General features: G+C 57.6%; 1 protein-coding gene across 1 annotated transcript in view; it reads left to right on the forward strand.

The window, feature by feature from the left end:
• The window catches only part of LOC122383321, a 40108-nt gene that overhangs the window by 15023 nt on the left and 11861 nt on the right, over nt 1–13224 (forward strand). The window contains exons 4-9 of the mRNA XM_043369630.1: nt 2497–2697; nt 2958–3067; nt 6596–6912; nt 7324–7391; nt 8378–8458; nt 9891–10058. Coding sequence (XP_043225565.1) covers nt 2497–2697; nt 2958–3067; nt 6596–6912; nt 7324–7391; nt 8378–8458; nt 9891–10058 — 945 coding nt within the window. The remainder of the gene's footprint in view (nt 1–2496; nt 2698–2957; nt 3068–6595; nt 6913–7323; nt 7392–8377; nt 8459–9890; nt 10059–13224) is intronic.

A 13224-nucleotide genomic window follows, 5' to 3' on the forward strand; every position in this document is an offset into this window, starting at 1 on the left:
AGCTGCCGCCGAGGGGTGTGGCGACACGAGCCGGCGAGGCCGTCGCGGCGCGCTGTGTCGATTGTGACGCAGTACCGCTCACGACTGGTGCCGTCCGGTGACGGAGCGGCGCGGGTCGTGTCGTCCCGCCGCGGCAGAGTCTCAGCCGCGCGCCTCCGACACACGGCCGGTGATGGATGTGCCGGGGAGCGGCCCGCTGTTCCGGGGACAGCCGCCGCGGGAGTGTCTCACCGTGAGACACTGGCTCTCCCCCGCACCGCACTCCTCACCTACCCACTCACCCACCCACCGACCCCGCGTGTCGCAAACCTGCGCACATCTCCCGACACCACGCATACTCCGCGAGATGCAGCCGACCGAAGCGGTAGCCCGACGGGCGTGAGCGGAAAATTAAAACGTAATCATATGCCGCCCTAATGGGTCATCCATTGTAGCGTTAATCGCGGAATGTCGTGACCGTCGACAGAGGCGTTTGCGCCGCGCTGCGCCGATCGAGACGCACTCCGCCGGAGGAGGCGCACTGCCAGGGGTCAGCTGGGTCACGGGCAGGTCAGCGGCGGGTCAGCATCGGGGCGCGCGCGGCACTCAGGCGTGTCGGCACCGCCGGCAGCAGCACGCGCCCGGCTCACTGGCCTGGATTAGAGATGAGCTCTGCGGCCAGAGGATGGCACGACCCGCCGCTTTATGCGAGCCCCCGAGCGGATGGCGCACTTCCGCTGACCGTGCTCGTCGTTGTCGCATTTAGGCATTGGATCTCCCTTTCTCCTTTCTCCCTCCTCTCTCTCTCTCTCTCTCTCTCTCTCTCTCTCTCTCTCTCTCTCTCTCTCTCTCTCTCTCTCTCTCTCTCTCTCTCTCTCTCTCTCTCTCTCTCTCTCTCTCTCTCTCTCTCTCTCTCTCTCTCTCTCTCTCTATATCTCCGTCTCTCATCGACATTTCCTGAAGTTTGTTGCGTAGATTACCGGACTCCTGCTACTGGCCTCCACTGCAGGCTCAAAAAGAACCTCTTAGCTATTCAATGATAACCAATCCGCAGTATTCATGTGATGAATAATGTCTGGAAAGCCACCGCTCCCCCGCCACCTTCACATCCCCATGCATCACCAGGTGCCTGATGTCATGTGACATCTGACGTCATCAGTAGATGCAGCTCTCTATCACGATACGTCACACAGCGTCACCGAACTTCACCGTCAGCCACCGGAGCCCGCGGTCCCCACCAGCCCTGTCTCCGCCACCACAGTTCCCGTACGCAATGACGCGTCAGATTATCATATCTGCGGCCGGATCGGCGCCGTGTGCAAATGTGGCGCACCTGGGCGCCGATAGTGTCACAGCCATCACGCATGCGCGGTGGCCGGGCCGTGAGAAAGTGTCGCCTGTCCCTCGGTCGGGAAGGGCGATCGGTTCAGGGTCTGAGAATTGTCTCCGAGGAGTTGTGGACAGACAGAGGCACACTTCTGTCGCTCTGCCGCCAGGTTAGGCAAGACTCGCCGTTCCCACGTCTCAGCTCTCATATGAAGCCTACGGCAGGGCACTTTCCGTTCCGATTTCGTTCCACTGAGAAATCAGCCTGGGAATCGTCACAATTAGATTCTTGTTCTGTGAGCTCGAGCTTGAGCTCGGTACGGAGATTCGGTTGAAAGCGGCGCGCCAGAGCAGCAGACCTATCGATTGATCAAATGCAAAAGCACAAACATCACGCTCGTTGTCTGATATGGCATAACGAGGGATACGCCTCATCAGGCATCATGACGGCCTGGGTACCACCTCGTTACGGCCTTGCAGCCGGCGCCGGCGGTGGGCGGCGGTGACGGTGCGCTCGGCAGGACCTGGGCGGGCCCGTTACCACGAGACTCGTCCGCAGAGGCGGTGCAGTGGCGGTGCCGACGACGTGCCATAAGCGGCCGCCCCAGCGCAGGTCGCCAGCCTGCAGGCGCCTCTGCATTCTTCTGCAGCGGCCGTGCCGCCGCCCGGTCCCGCCCGGACCCTCCCGCTGTCCGCCCGGTCCCGCCCGGACCCTCCCGCTGTCCGCCCCGGCCCGCCCCCGGCCGACAGTCCACCACCAGAGCTGCTCGACGCCAGTTCAGCTCTCCATCTCACGGAAAAATGCCATTGCTGCCTCGCCCGGTGGCACGCCGACGGCGGCGGAAACATTAACGGTAGCGGCGCCGGAACATTTGCAAAGACTCCGACCGCCCGCGGCTCGGCGAGGCGGCGCGGCCTTCTCCTGACGAAAGCGAACGGATTCTTGGGTAAGAGCCTACATCCGGGACCCAGCGACACCTGATCTGTCTGGTTTTGATGAGCCAGCGCTGGATAATCACGACCAGCACGAGCGTTTCGGTCATGACGCACCCGACTAATGCATTATTCTCGGACACCCGGCCCGACCACCTGGCAGATACAGCGGGTGCCGGTGTCCCCCGCGCCCCGGCGCCCCGGCGCCCCGCCAACAGCGCGCCGGCATACTGATGACGACCTTTTCTCCTGTTGCAGAGGTGAAGACTCGCACCAACGAGCCGCACGAGCACCCGGTGTACTGTCCGATCAGCGGCCGCTTCTCGTTCTCGTACGACATCGACGACGGAACCGAGAGCGTCACCGAGTGCGCTAACTCAGACTCGCAGATCTCCAACTGTCCGCTCGGCTTCGGGCTCCACCTCAACTTCAACGGCTGCGCGTTCCGGCCCAACTTCAGTAAGTATACCGCTGACCGTTTGTTCGTGTTGTGTTGAACCGCCGCTGGGTGCGCCCGCCGGAACTGGCCGCTTGTAAAGAACAAACCGAGGCTATATCGCCCTGTTAATCCCTCCAAGTACGCCGTGCAAGGCCGGGCCGAGTCATTTTTACCCGCTCGTGTCTGGCATATATCTCTCTCCGACCGGACGGTGCAACGGAATCAATCGGCGCCCCTGTCGTGCACAGTTATCTGGCAGTAACAGGATTTCGTTTTGCAGACATGACCTTCCAATGTCTTGGCGACTGGGAGGACAGCAACGGAAACAACTTTATGGCGCTGCTCGACACGGAGGCGTCAGATGAAAAGAGGCCGCGCTATCGGTGTGCGGTGAGTACCTGCTGCTTTCCTTTGGTGGTTCGCTGGGCGGGATCTGATGTTTACCGCGGTCATAAAAGGGTGCCGAACACAGTGAAAACTGTGGATATACACCGTTAGGAAAGGTCATGTCGGCTGTAATTCTCGGGAGGTTGTTAGCCGATGCTTGTGTACACTACGTCGTGACTTGTTGATGTAGCGGTTTTCCTATTATCGAAGGGAACTCACGGATGTAGGTAAGTGGTATCTCGCATGACACGAATCACCGAATTCATTGGTTACAACCTGTAGTAGGCTGGGAACATTGTTAAGCCGCTTTTTAAGCACGGCATTATCTTAACAAGAGCACGCATTAGCCATACACCGACACGAAAGCTGTTTATCTCGAGACGCTAAGCCAGCAAACCGCTTAGCCCCAGTGATGGGAGCGGTTCGATTCGACACAGTTTCATTCTCCCGCCCACTGGTCTCCGAAACTCGTCTTATTAAGCTATCTTGTGGCACGTAGCGTGTCAGGTTTCGTGACTGGAGTCGGCTGGCGGCGCGGTGGCCCTCGGAGGGCCGGTCTCCTCAGATGGACCGCGATCGGATCAGGACCGGCGATGTGCTGTTTTTGTCGCCCGCGATGGGGACGATCGGAGGCGGCGCAGGACACGGTCCACCACTTAAAACAGACGCCCATTAGTCGAGTCTGAATGCCAGCGGTGGGCGCGGGCTAGTCCGGAAGGTGAAACGTCCGTCTGAGCGCGTCTGTCTGTGCGAGCGACCGCCGCGAGCGGCCGCGCCAGGGTCGGAGCGGCGCGTCGTTAGAGACGCTGCCGCGGCAGAAGTGACGCGGTGGTCTGATAAATCGGCGCCCGTCTGCAGGGGCGCCTCTGAGAGCGGTGCGGTGGCCGGCCGCGGCTCGTCCGCGGACCGCCCCCGGATCATTAGTGAAGATGAGTTTTAACAATAGCCCGGCGAGACCGGTCGACATCGAGTCAACTACCGCCAGCCGGGCGACCTCAGTGGCGGCAGTCACGCCACCGGCGGCTTCATGGCGCTTTTTGGCGTGCTCGGGGGTGGTTTTTACCGCCGGCCGTCGGAAATGCCCCGCCGTGCATCTAAAGGGACACGCGCTGTGGGCGACAATGTCGGGGCGTGGCCGCGCCGCCCAGGGCTGTCAGCCCGGCCCGCATCGACCGCACCGTGCCGGCTTCCATCCACACGTCCCACCACCCTTCCGGCCCTGATAGGATTTACCGGTCCACATATCGGGAGTCAGCTGACACACCGCGCAGTCAGCTGCGGCGGCGACAGACGCGCCGCGGCGGCGACAAATGAAGCGGCGCACCGTTAGGAGGCCGCGCTTCCGCCTTTTGTTGGAAATACGATTGTGGCTGCCGTCGACTGCCCCGCTGCGTCAGCGGCGGCGGCTTTAATCACGAAATTGTCCGTGGCCGGCTCGGCTATCTGCTCCAGTTTCCACAGCGGAACTGCCGTCGATTGTTCGACCAGAGGACGGCGGATTTCGAATTTGTGTCACTCACGGTATTTCCCAGGCTGTCGTTCGGACTCGCCGTGTCGCTGACCGCTTTGGTCGTCGTTTGGCGGTTGCGGTGCGCCGTTCGCCGCCGCGTCGGTCGCCGCGTCCGCCGGCTGGAGGATGCCGATGGGTCGCTGCACCCGGTGCCGATGGTGTTCGTGTTGCACGCTCGGGGGCCGACCGCGACCTCAGAGTTTCCTGCTCGGCGTTATTATAAGATCATCAACACGACCGGTGCGCCCGGCACACGGCGCTGCATCGCTGGAAATAATTGCGACCTCATTTCCGAAATGACCGGCCGCAGCGTCGTTGTTCGTTCATTTGGCGGCTTTCGGGGCGGGCTTTGATGAGTTGCCTTTGCGACACGGTCACACACTGTCGGCTGCGCGCGCGGCACCGCGCTCCGACACCGTCTTTAGCGGTCGTTCGCTCAAAGGTTAGGGCTAAGAATGCGAGGCGGATTCTGTTTACGAGAACGAAAGCTGCTCACTGTTGCGACACATGCGGCGCATTCACATTGTTGTCACTCAACTTTCTTGTAGAAACGTGCACAGCTATGTTGTGACAGCATCTTCACTCTGTTTGACTAGACTAGACTGATAAACTACATTCGGTTTCCATGTTTCATTTTTGTAAAATATCCTTTATAACATGCCCATCGCGGACATCATTCCTCTGCTGCGCTAACCTCGGTCTGCGTCAGCTGACTGCGCCGTATCGGAATGTGACGGCCCGTCACGGTCGGTGACGGGTGTCCGCCGGACGTGACGCGACGGCCCCGCCCGCGGATGGGTGGCCTCTGACCGACACCCTTCCCCTCTGTCCGACAATCTGTCGCGACACGCGTGTCCGCCACGCTTCCGGAGACCCGGGTAATCTCAGACTCGCGACCCTCCCCGACAAACAATGGCAGATAGGCATCTCTTCAATTAGCGCGTTTTTCCCAGAGTTTTCCATCATTTAAGCCGCCATCTAGATGGGTATCGGACTTTCCTTACACGTTCCCGAGACGGCTCCCTGTAGCTTTGGTGAGATTTCCGACGGCGCGAAGGGCTACCGGTAGGGTCCGCGCTGGCGCCGCCGGTGTGGCCACCCAGACATGAGCTCCTGCGTGGTCCGGTGGTGGGGTATGGGAGGGCGACATCCGGCGGGCGGTGCGCTCCCTCGGCCACCCCCCGCCGCCGCCCCCGCCGGCGCCCGGTGCCATTACCTGTCGGCGCGGTGGCTGACCAGCGAGCCGAACAGAAGGGCAGGTGTGCCCACGGCCGACCTCGACGACGTCCAGTCATCGCTCGCTCGGCCTTGTCGAACTGAAGCCGAGACGGCGCGGGCCACCGCAGCACCACGGATGGTGGGCCGGCGCGCGAGCTGTGACCGCGCACACCGGCGGATCACGGAGCGCTGAACCGACACACATTGATGGGAGCGGGGTGCGCGGGTGGCCTTGGCGCCACAGCTGTGTGATGTCACCTGGCGTGGCGGTCACCGGCACTGGGCGGGGCGCACAGAACAGGACGTGCACATGCAAAACAGCTGGCGCCCGGCCAAACGCATAGTTCAGTGACGTGTGAGTCGGGACTGCGGCCGGGGATTCAAGGGTGATGGAAGTGGTACAGGAGCTTAGCGCGCCCACATAAGTCATATCCTTGTCGCTAGGACGTTGACGGAAGTTCGGAGGGCACGTCATACGCCAGGGAATGTTGTCACTCTCCTCGTGACTAACTTTATCCTAATGCATATGCGAGAGGCGCCTTCGGATCACCACGTTCATACGCTACAAGATATTTGCCGGGAGACATCATGCTCTGTTTGAATATTCCACACCGCAGGCTAGCCGACCGGTTGCATCATTGCATCATTGATGTCGTGTCGATCAGCCGTACAGATGTACCGGAAACGGTCTGCCGCTGACCGCTGACCGGTGTGTCGGACGCTGACCGGTCCGGTGTGTGTCGGACCCTCTCTGACGTCCCCGTCCCGTCTGTCCCCGTCTGACTGTGTCTGTGTGTCTCCAGATGTACCGCAAGGAGGCCGGCACGGGCCGGATCTACGTGGCGCTCTCGTCGGACTCGTCGTGCCACCGTCACCTGGAGAGCGCCACGCGCGGCTACGAGCGGCTCGTGCTGCAGCCGGCCGACAGCCGGCCGTGGCCGCTGGCCGTCCGACAGGCCACCTGCACACTGCCCGACTGGGCCCAGGGCGTCTGGCAACACTCGCACGTCGACGGCGACACCATGGTCTACAAGGACGCCAAGAACTTCAAGACGCACACGACCCGGTGTGTGGCGCAGCATGACCAAGAAAAGTTCGTCATCTACTCCCGCTCCCAGTGGTAAGAAGCATTTCCTGCATTGTTCTTGCGTGACGTAATTCAACGACTCTCTTTGCAAGTCATTACTGCCTGCGAACAACCAATGTTTTTATGCATAAATTTCTTCGACGTCGGCTTGTCCGGTCGGCTTGGCACCCTGTAATCAGGCGCCTAATGTCCACGCATCCGCCGATGTACAGATTAGCGTCCCGGGCTCCGGAAAGCGAGGCCCAAATTCTTGCGTTGCTGCATGTCTTGACGAGCTTATGCAGTTGGTGATGGCACGCGTGATATGACGCTGATAACCACAGGCACGCGAGAAGGTGCTTGTGCGCAAATGCGCGAGGTGATTATGTCAGTTTTTGACCGTTGTCAATGAGTTGAGCGCTGCTGTTGTTACGTCACCCTGACGAATATGTTCTCTCCCGACAGTGGCGAGGAAGTCTACAACTGCGTCTGGCTGAAGAGGCGAGGCACCAACGTGCTGGAGTTCCAGCTCGGTGAGTAACTCGTCCGGTCATTCTCCCTGCGTCACATCCGGTCTTACCAGGTCGACCAACATCGTTACTATGCGCCACCAGTCTTGTGAACATAGGAGTTGCATCACCCGATGTTTCCGACACAATCCTACGAGTGGGTGCCTCAAAGGTCTGTCGGCTATCACTTTCGATCCCATTGGGGGAGGCATTGGGGGAGGTTTGATATCCCATCACCATTGCGATGTAAGGCGATAGGCCGGACCACCGGACCGCTGCTGGCGACGGGCGCTGTCTCCCACCTCTAGCGGCCACGCGCCGCCACGCGCGCGGCAGCTCATTGCGGCGCTCATATGAATCAGTTAGCTGCCAATGGGAGGCGGGCCACAGGCGGTGCCGAGGAATGTCTCGCCCCAGCTCGGCGGGGCGGAATTAACGAGACGCTTGTTAGCATAGAGGTGGCTGCCCGGCCGGCCGGCCCGCCGCCGCGACCCGAACCGGGTCAGGCCTGTTTGTTCTCGGCGCTGAAAAGAATGGTAATTGGGCGCGGCTTGGCATGCGCCGCCGGTGTCCGCGCAGTGAAATACAAATCACTTCCGACACCAAAACGCCCAAAGCCGGCACCAGTTTTTGTGGTGATAAAGACAATTTTAAACACGACTGCCACAATTTTTAGTGGGATGCCGCGATAACGAATAACAATGGGCTGCGTCTTTGACCTCAGCTGCACGCACAAACCGTCCGCTAGTTACCGTTGCATTGAGGCACTGTTTCCCTGATAAGCTAAAGCGTCGGCTTTTTATGGATGCCCCACTTACGTGAGGTGAAAGAATCTCGGGTATTTCTGACATGCAGCGTCCGGGTTTCTATCAATCGGCCACTATTCAATCGATTATGGTTATGTAACAAATCAAGAGAGCTTAGAGTCTAGAACACAACCTCTCGGTAGAGATGTCCAACGGTCTGCAGCTTGGTCAAGATTCCCGCCTGACCTGTGTCTTGTATTCCAGGTTTGAGCCCTGCCAACGAGCCGACAGACGACATGTGCGAGCCTCACCAGTTTCTGGAGACCAGCTGGATCACACAAGGAAGTGAGTCACCGACACCCGCCGCGCACACCGCAGGTGCTGACGTGTTGTGACACCGCGCGCTGCGTGACACACAGACACACACCGACAAACAGCGCGCTAATGCGACACGGTACATTGGGCGGTCCGTTCACTGGGGGTGCCAGTCTGGACACAGCCAGACAGGCGGGCGTCGGAGACAATAGAGACGACAGGGACTGGAGGAACAACAGAGAGTGAGGACACCTCGGTGTGACTGGGACATCGCGGCCGGCCCACACAACAAGGACACAGTGGCGAGGAGGTGGCACCTCCGCGCGTCAACAATGAGCCCACAACAAGGCGGCGAGACCGTCGCACGCGCTGCGCACGGGCTCCCCAGCGGTCGGGACTGTATGGTTCCTTGGCCGCGTTGTGCTGGTTTGTGCGGAGCAGGCCGGCTGGAAAACGGGCGCACACTTGGTCGCATTAGCGTCAGCTCTCATCTGCGACGGTTGCCTGAACGTTTGATAAGCCGTTTATCGTAATCCGCCAGACGCCGGTGGTAAGCGGCGCGTCCGCCAGCCGCCGCGGTTGAACGGAGACCGGTGATGTTGTTTCTCACGCTTCATTGAACTCATTGCTGGCTCTCCACTCGCGCATTGGATGTTCACGCATCGTGCGCAATGCGTAACGATGCATTGGTTCTGTGCGCTGAAAGCTCACGCCACATCAAAGCACTCGCGCGGAATCAAAGCCGGGAATGTTTTTGCAAAGGATTGGCGTGGAATTGGCTGGCGTGAAGACCGCTGACATCCTAATTTTCGTCGGGCGCCGCGACGACAAGGGGTGCCGGGCGGGGACCACCCACCAGGGAGGTGGCGCCGAGACCCTCGCCGCTCGCGACCGCCCAATCAGCAAATTCCCGCACCCCTTCGCCTTCCGGTGCCGCCCCGCGGTGCCGCACCACGGCCAAAGTCGAGCCGCGCCCGTCTGCGGGGGATCGGAGCGGCGCAGTTTTCCCGTCTCCACGGCGATTCTATCGGGCCTCGGCGATAGTATCGTGCTAATGACAGAAAGGGGCAATCCATGGGCCGAAAGGGCTTAACCTGTCCCCAGCCAACGTCTTTATCCCGGCGACAAAAAATAGCCGTCTGGCCAGGTGAGCTACAGGTTGATTGGGTCATAGATTTAAAGGTTTTCTAGCGGTCAGTCGGCACAGGAAACGGCTCGTGGAGCCGAAAGAAAGCCGCCTTTTCCCGGATTCGGAACGTCCGACCAGTTTTTGCGCTCTGAGTAGGAATTCCCGGGCGTCGAGGAACATACGCGCGCCGCAACTTGTTTCCGCTCCCAGCTCGTCAACTTACCGGTCGGGATTAACCTCTTCATCAAGTGACCAGGATGTTCTGTGAGCACTGTCAGCACTTAAACACCCACCCACACACCTTTCCTAATGTGGTGCATTTGGCTTCTGCAGGGAAGCAGATTCACCAGGAGGCCTCCTGTCCCGTTGCCGGAGAGTACGAGGGCGTCATTCCCGAAACTGGAGACCAGCTGTGCGCCAAGCTCTACTCGGACTGCAACAACCCGGACATCATGTTCTACACCGTCATCAGCTGCGAGAACGCCTCGGACATCTACGAAGGTAAGCGGTTGCATCTCTTTCACTTCGCCGTAACTCTTCTGCTTACCTGTTGCATGCTGTATAAGAGACATCCAGGTAACTGTGCAAACCCAACTGGTGTCTGTGGAACGTGGCGCTGGGCTCACGACTTGGATGGGGTAGATAGGGGCATCCTCTTTTCTTGTAATCGGCGCTTTTGCTGAAGGCCGTTTCAGGATTCGTCAACCACGGTCAGATTTGGAGATTGGGCTCAGTATAAGCTTTTTGTTGAGGCGACAGATTATTGAGCATTTATGTCATGAGATAAACGGTCATGAAGTAAAGCTTCGTCATGCCAACCTTCCTGGAAGAGAAGCGGCTTTCATCAAAACACACTTCGTTGTCTTTTGATAGCTTGCTAATTCTTGTGTGTAACTTTTGACTAAATCTTGTCTATCTGTCTTGTCCGGTACTTCGGCTGTCCATATTTGGTGACGGTGAGCTGACAGGTCGCTGGTTTCAGGCGTCAGCACTGTCTCATCCCAACCTCCTCTAATCCGTCCCTCTCCTCCTACCCCGTCCCCCGCCCGGACTCGGTCACACCGCCCACTGGTTCTGACCGCCCTGCCGGGTCGGCCGCGGCTCCGGCTGGCGCTGGGTGCCGCACCCGGCCAGTCCCATCGCCCGCGCCGCCAGCGTCGTCAGTATCCGCCGGCGCCGCCCCGACCGGAGGCCTACGACCGCTGGGTGTCCTCCCGGGGGCGTGTCACCACCTCCACCTCCGTCCTTCGCCCGCCGTCTGCTACGCCAGAGGACTGGCCGTGGTCGAGTCCGGTGGGCAGCTTCAGCGGCGGACAGGCGACACGAGGGCCCGGTGATCGGCACGGCGCGGCCTCCCGCACCGCGCTGTCGCCGCCGCTGTCCAGGTTCAGAGAAGGTAGTCAGTCCTTCGTGGTGTGAAATCACAGAACGCTTGACGCCACAGCACGCGAAGCACAGCAAGATAGTCACGCACATTGCAAAACATAGACACGACACCGTGCCGTTGGCGCGGGTCACCTACAAGTCACCGCAATTAATATTGACAACTTTATGCCGCAATCGAATTTCGGCCAGGACCGCAAACGATTCCGGGACATGACATCCGTGCGCTGTGCCGACCAATAAAACAGAAGCAGACCATCCAGAGGAAGCGAGAGCGAGGGACAGGCACGTAGCTAGGATTTGGCCAAGGGAGGGGCGGAGGAATCCCGGGGGCCTCCTTTCTACAGAGGGCCTCCTCCCTAAAGGGGCCTCCTTTCTACAGAGGGTCTCATGCCTACATAAATACATATACTACTACAATATAATGCAGGCTTTTGTTCAGCTTTCATATGGCCAGCGCACTGGTATGTTTCTTTATTCTAACCGCTGCAGCGGTAAGAAACATACGCATATCACAAGTCTCCGAAGTCCGAGTGGCATGGTAACTGGCAAAAAAAAAAACTCGGGCGCCGCCGGCGGCGGCGGCGTCGGCCGGACCGCAGCAGGAGGGGGAGGATCTGCGAGGAATGGGTGGATACTGGATGACGGCCAGAGTAACACTTGGTGTATTATCATATATGTTTCAAGCGCTTAACCGTATTCCGGGCGGACTCTGGAAGACTCTGAATCGGGCGGGGGCCTTTTTGGCCCTCGTCAGAACTCGAAAAGCACGAATCGTAGCGACAAACGGCTACGGCGTTTGATAGTTCGTTGAACGACTTACAACTTTTGTAAACAAATTTTTTTTGGGTCAGGTCAATATTGAGGTCGCCAGAGGTCATAACAAATAATATGGTTTATAACGACCTACATTACATAGTTAGGTCAACTTCAAAATCTGACCTAGGAAGGTCACGCTGGGTACCAATGGGCGCGTCATGACCAGGCGAACGGTTTGTTACACTAACAACTATTTAATCTCATCATGCGTGATTTATTGGCTAAAAACTGTTGATGACCTCACCTCGCCTCAGATGATCCTTCCCGGTGCCCCTGTCAGTAAATGCCACCTGGGTGCTTACAGATCAGCTAGTCTGACGTAATTCAGAAAGAATTGGGTGATCTTGACTCGTTTACTCGAAGCAGGACACAGTTCATTATATTTTCCAATAGGCTTGTCACGATTCTGACCTGACTGACGTCTGCAAGATTGAACTTTACGGTTATCAATTCTTTCTGTGTGAATGATGCCACGTTTACTTGCTGTAAGTAAAACATGGTTTCGTTAGTAAATTTTCCTAGGCCCAGGTGGTTTGCTTCATTTACGCCGTAGATGAAACAAACAAATCGATGGATAGGTATATGTTACAGGCAAAGTGAAAACTCGGGCATTTTGCAAAATGCCTAGGCATTTTGCAAAATGCCTAGGCAATTTGCAAAATGCCTGACCGGCTGGGCATTTTGCAAAATGCCCAGGCAATTTGCAAAATGCCTGACCGGCCAGGCATTTTGCAAAATGCCTAGGCAGTTTGCAAACTGCCTGGCCCACCAGGCATTTTGCAAACTGCCTGAAATTATTTTCTCAGGCAGTTTGCAAAATGCCCGACATCGAACTCACACCAGCGACGATGCGTAAGCATTATTGTAAGTGCCGCTTACAGGGGTTAATCACAAGCGATAGGGGAGAGCGGGGCCAGTTGAACCACTTTTTATATATTGACATGCACAGCGAGATCTAGTTGTCATATCGAAAAGTGCACAATGCCATGAAAAAATATGCTCTTTTGGCTTTATTTTAAGATATGTAAAATTATGTTTCAGACATATTTTGCTGCCAAACGCATGCTTATAAAACAGCTCTACGCCCGTTTCAATTGACCCCGATGCGAGGGTCAATTGAACCAGCCCATGGGGTCAATTGCACCTATCCTTAACAATGGGATGGTTTCCTCTTTAAGGCCACTTTCTTAAGGAGATATTTTGTCCGGTTTACTTTTCCAAATGCTACATTCAATAGGTCGTTGGAAAGCTAAAAGTGCAAAGTTCCTCATAATAGGTGACATAAAGTACATAGACTATGGTAAAATGGGCGGATGAAAAAAATGAGAAATATATCAGGCTATAGTGTGCTTTCAAGCAAAAGGCTGAAGAAAAAGGGGTCAAAAATTGATCTCTAGTAAACTACTATTTCAGTTTAAAAGCTCATTTCAAAGGTGGACTATTTCCTTAAATGTTTACAGCCGTT

This window comes from Amphibalanus amphitrite, unplaced genomic scaffold (assembly GCF_019059575.1).
Source record: "Amphibalanus amphitrite isolate SeventyFive unplaced genomic scaffold, NRLGWU_Aamphi_draft 000160F_arrow, whole genome shotgun sequence".
In the NCBI taxonomy this organism is placed as follows: domain Eukaryota; kingdom Metazoa; phylum Arthropoda; class Thecostraca; order Balanomorpha; family Balanidae; genus Amphibalanus; species Amphibalanus amphitrite.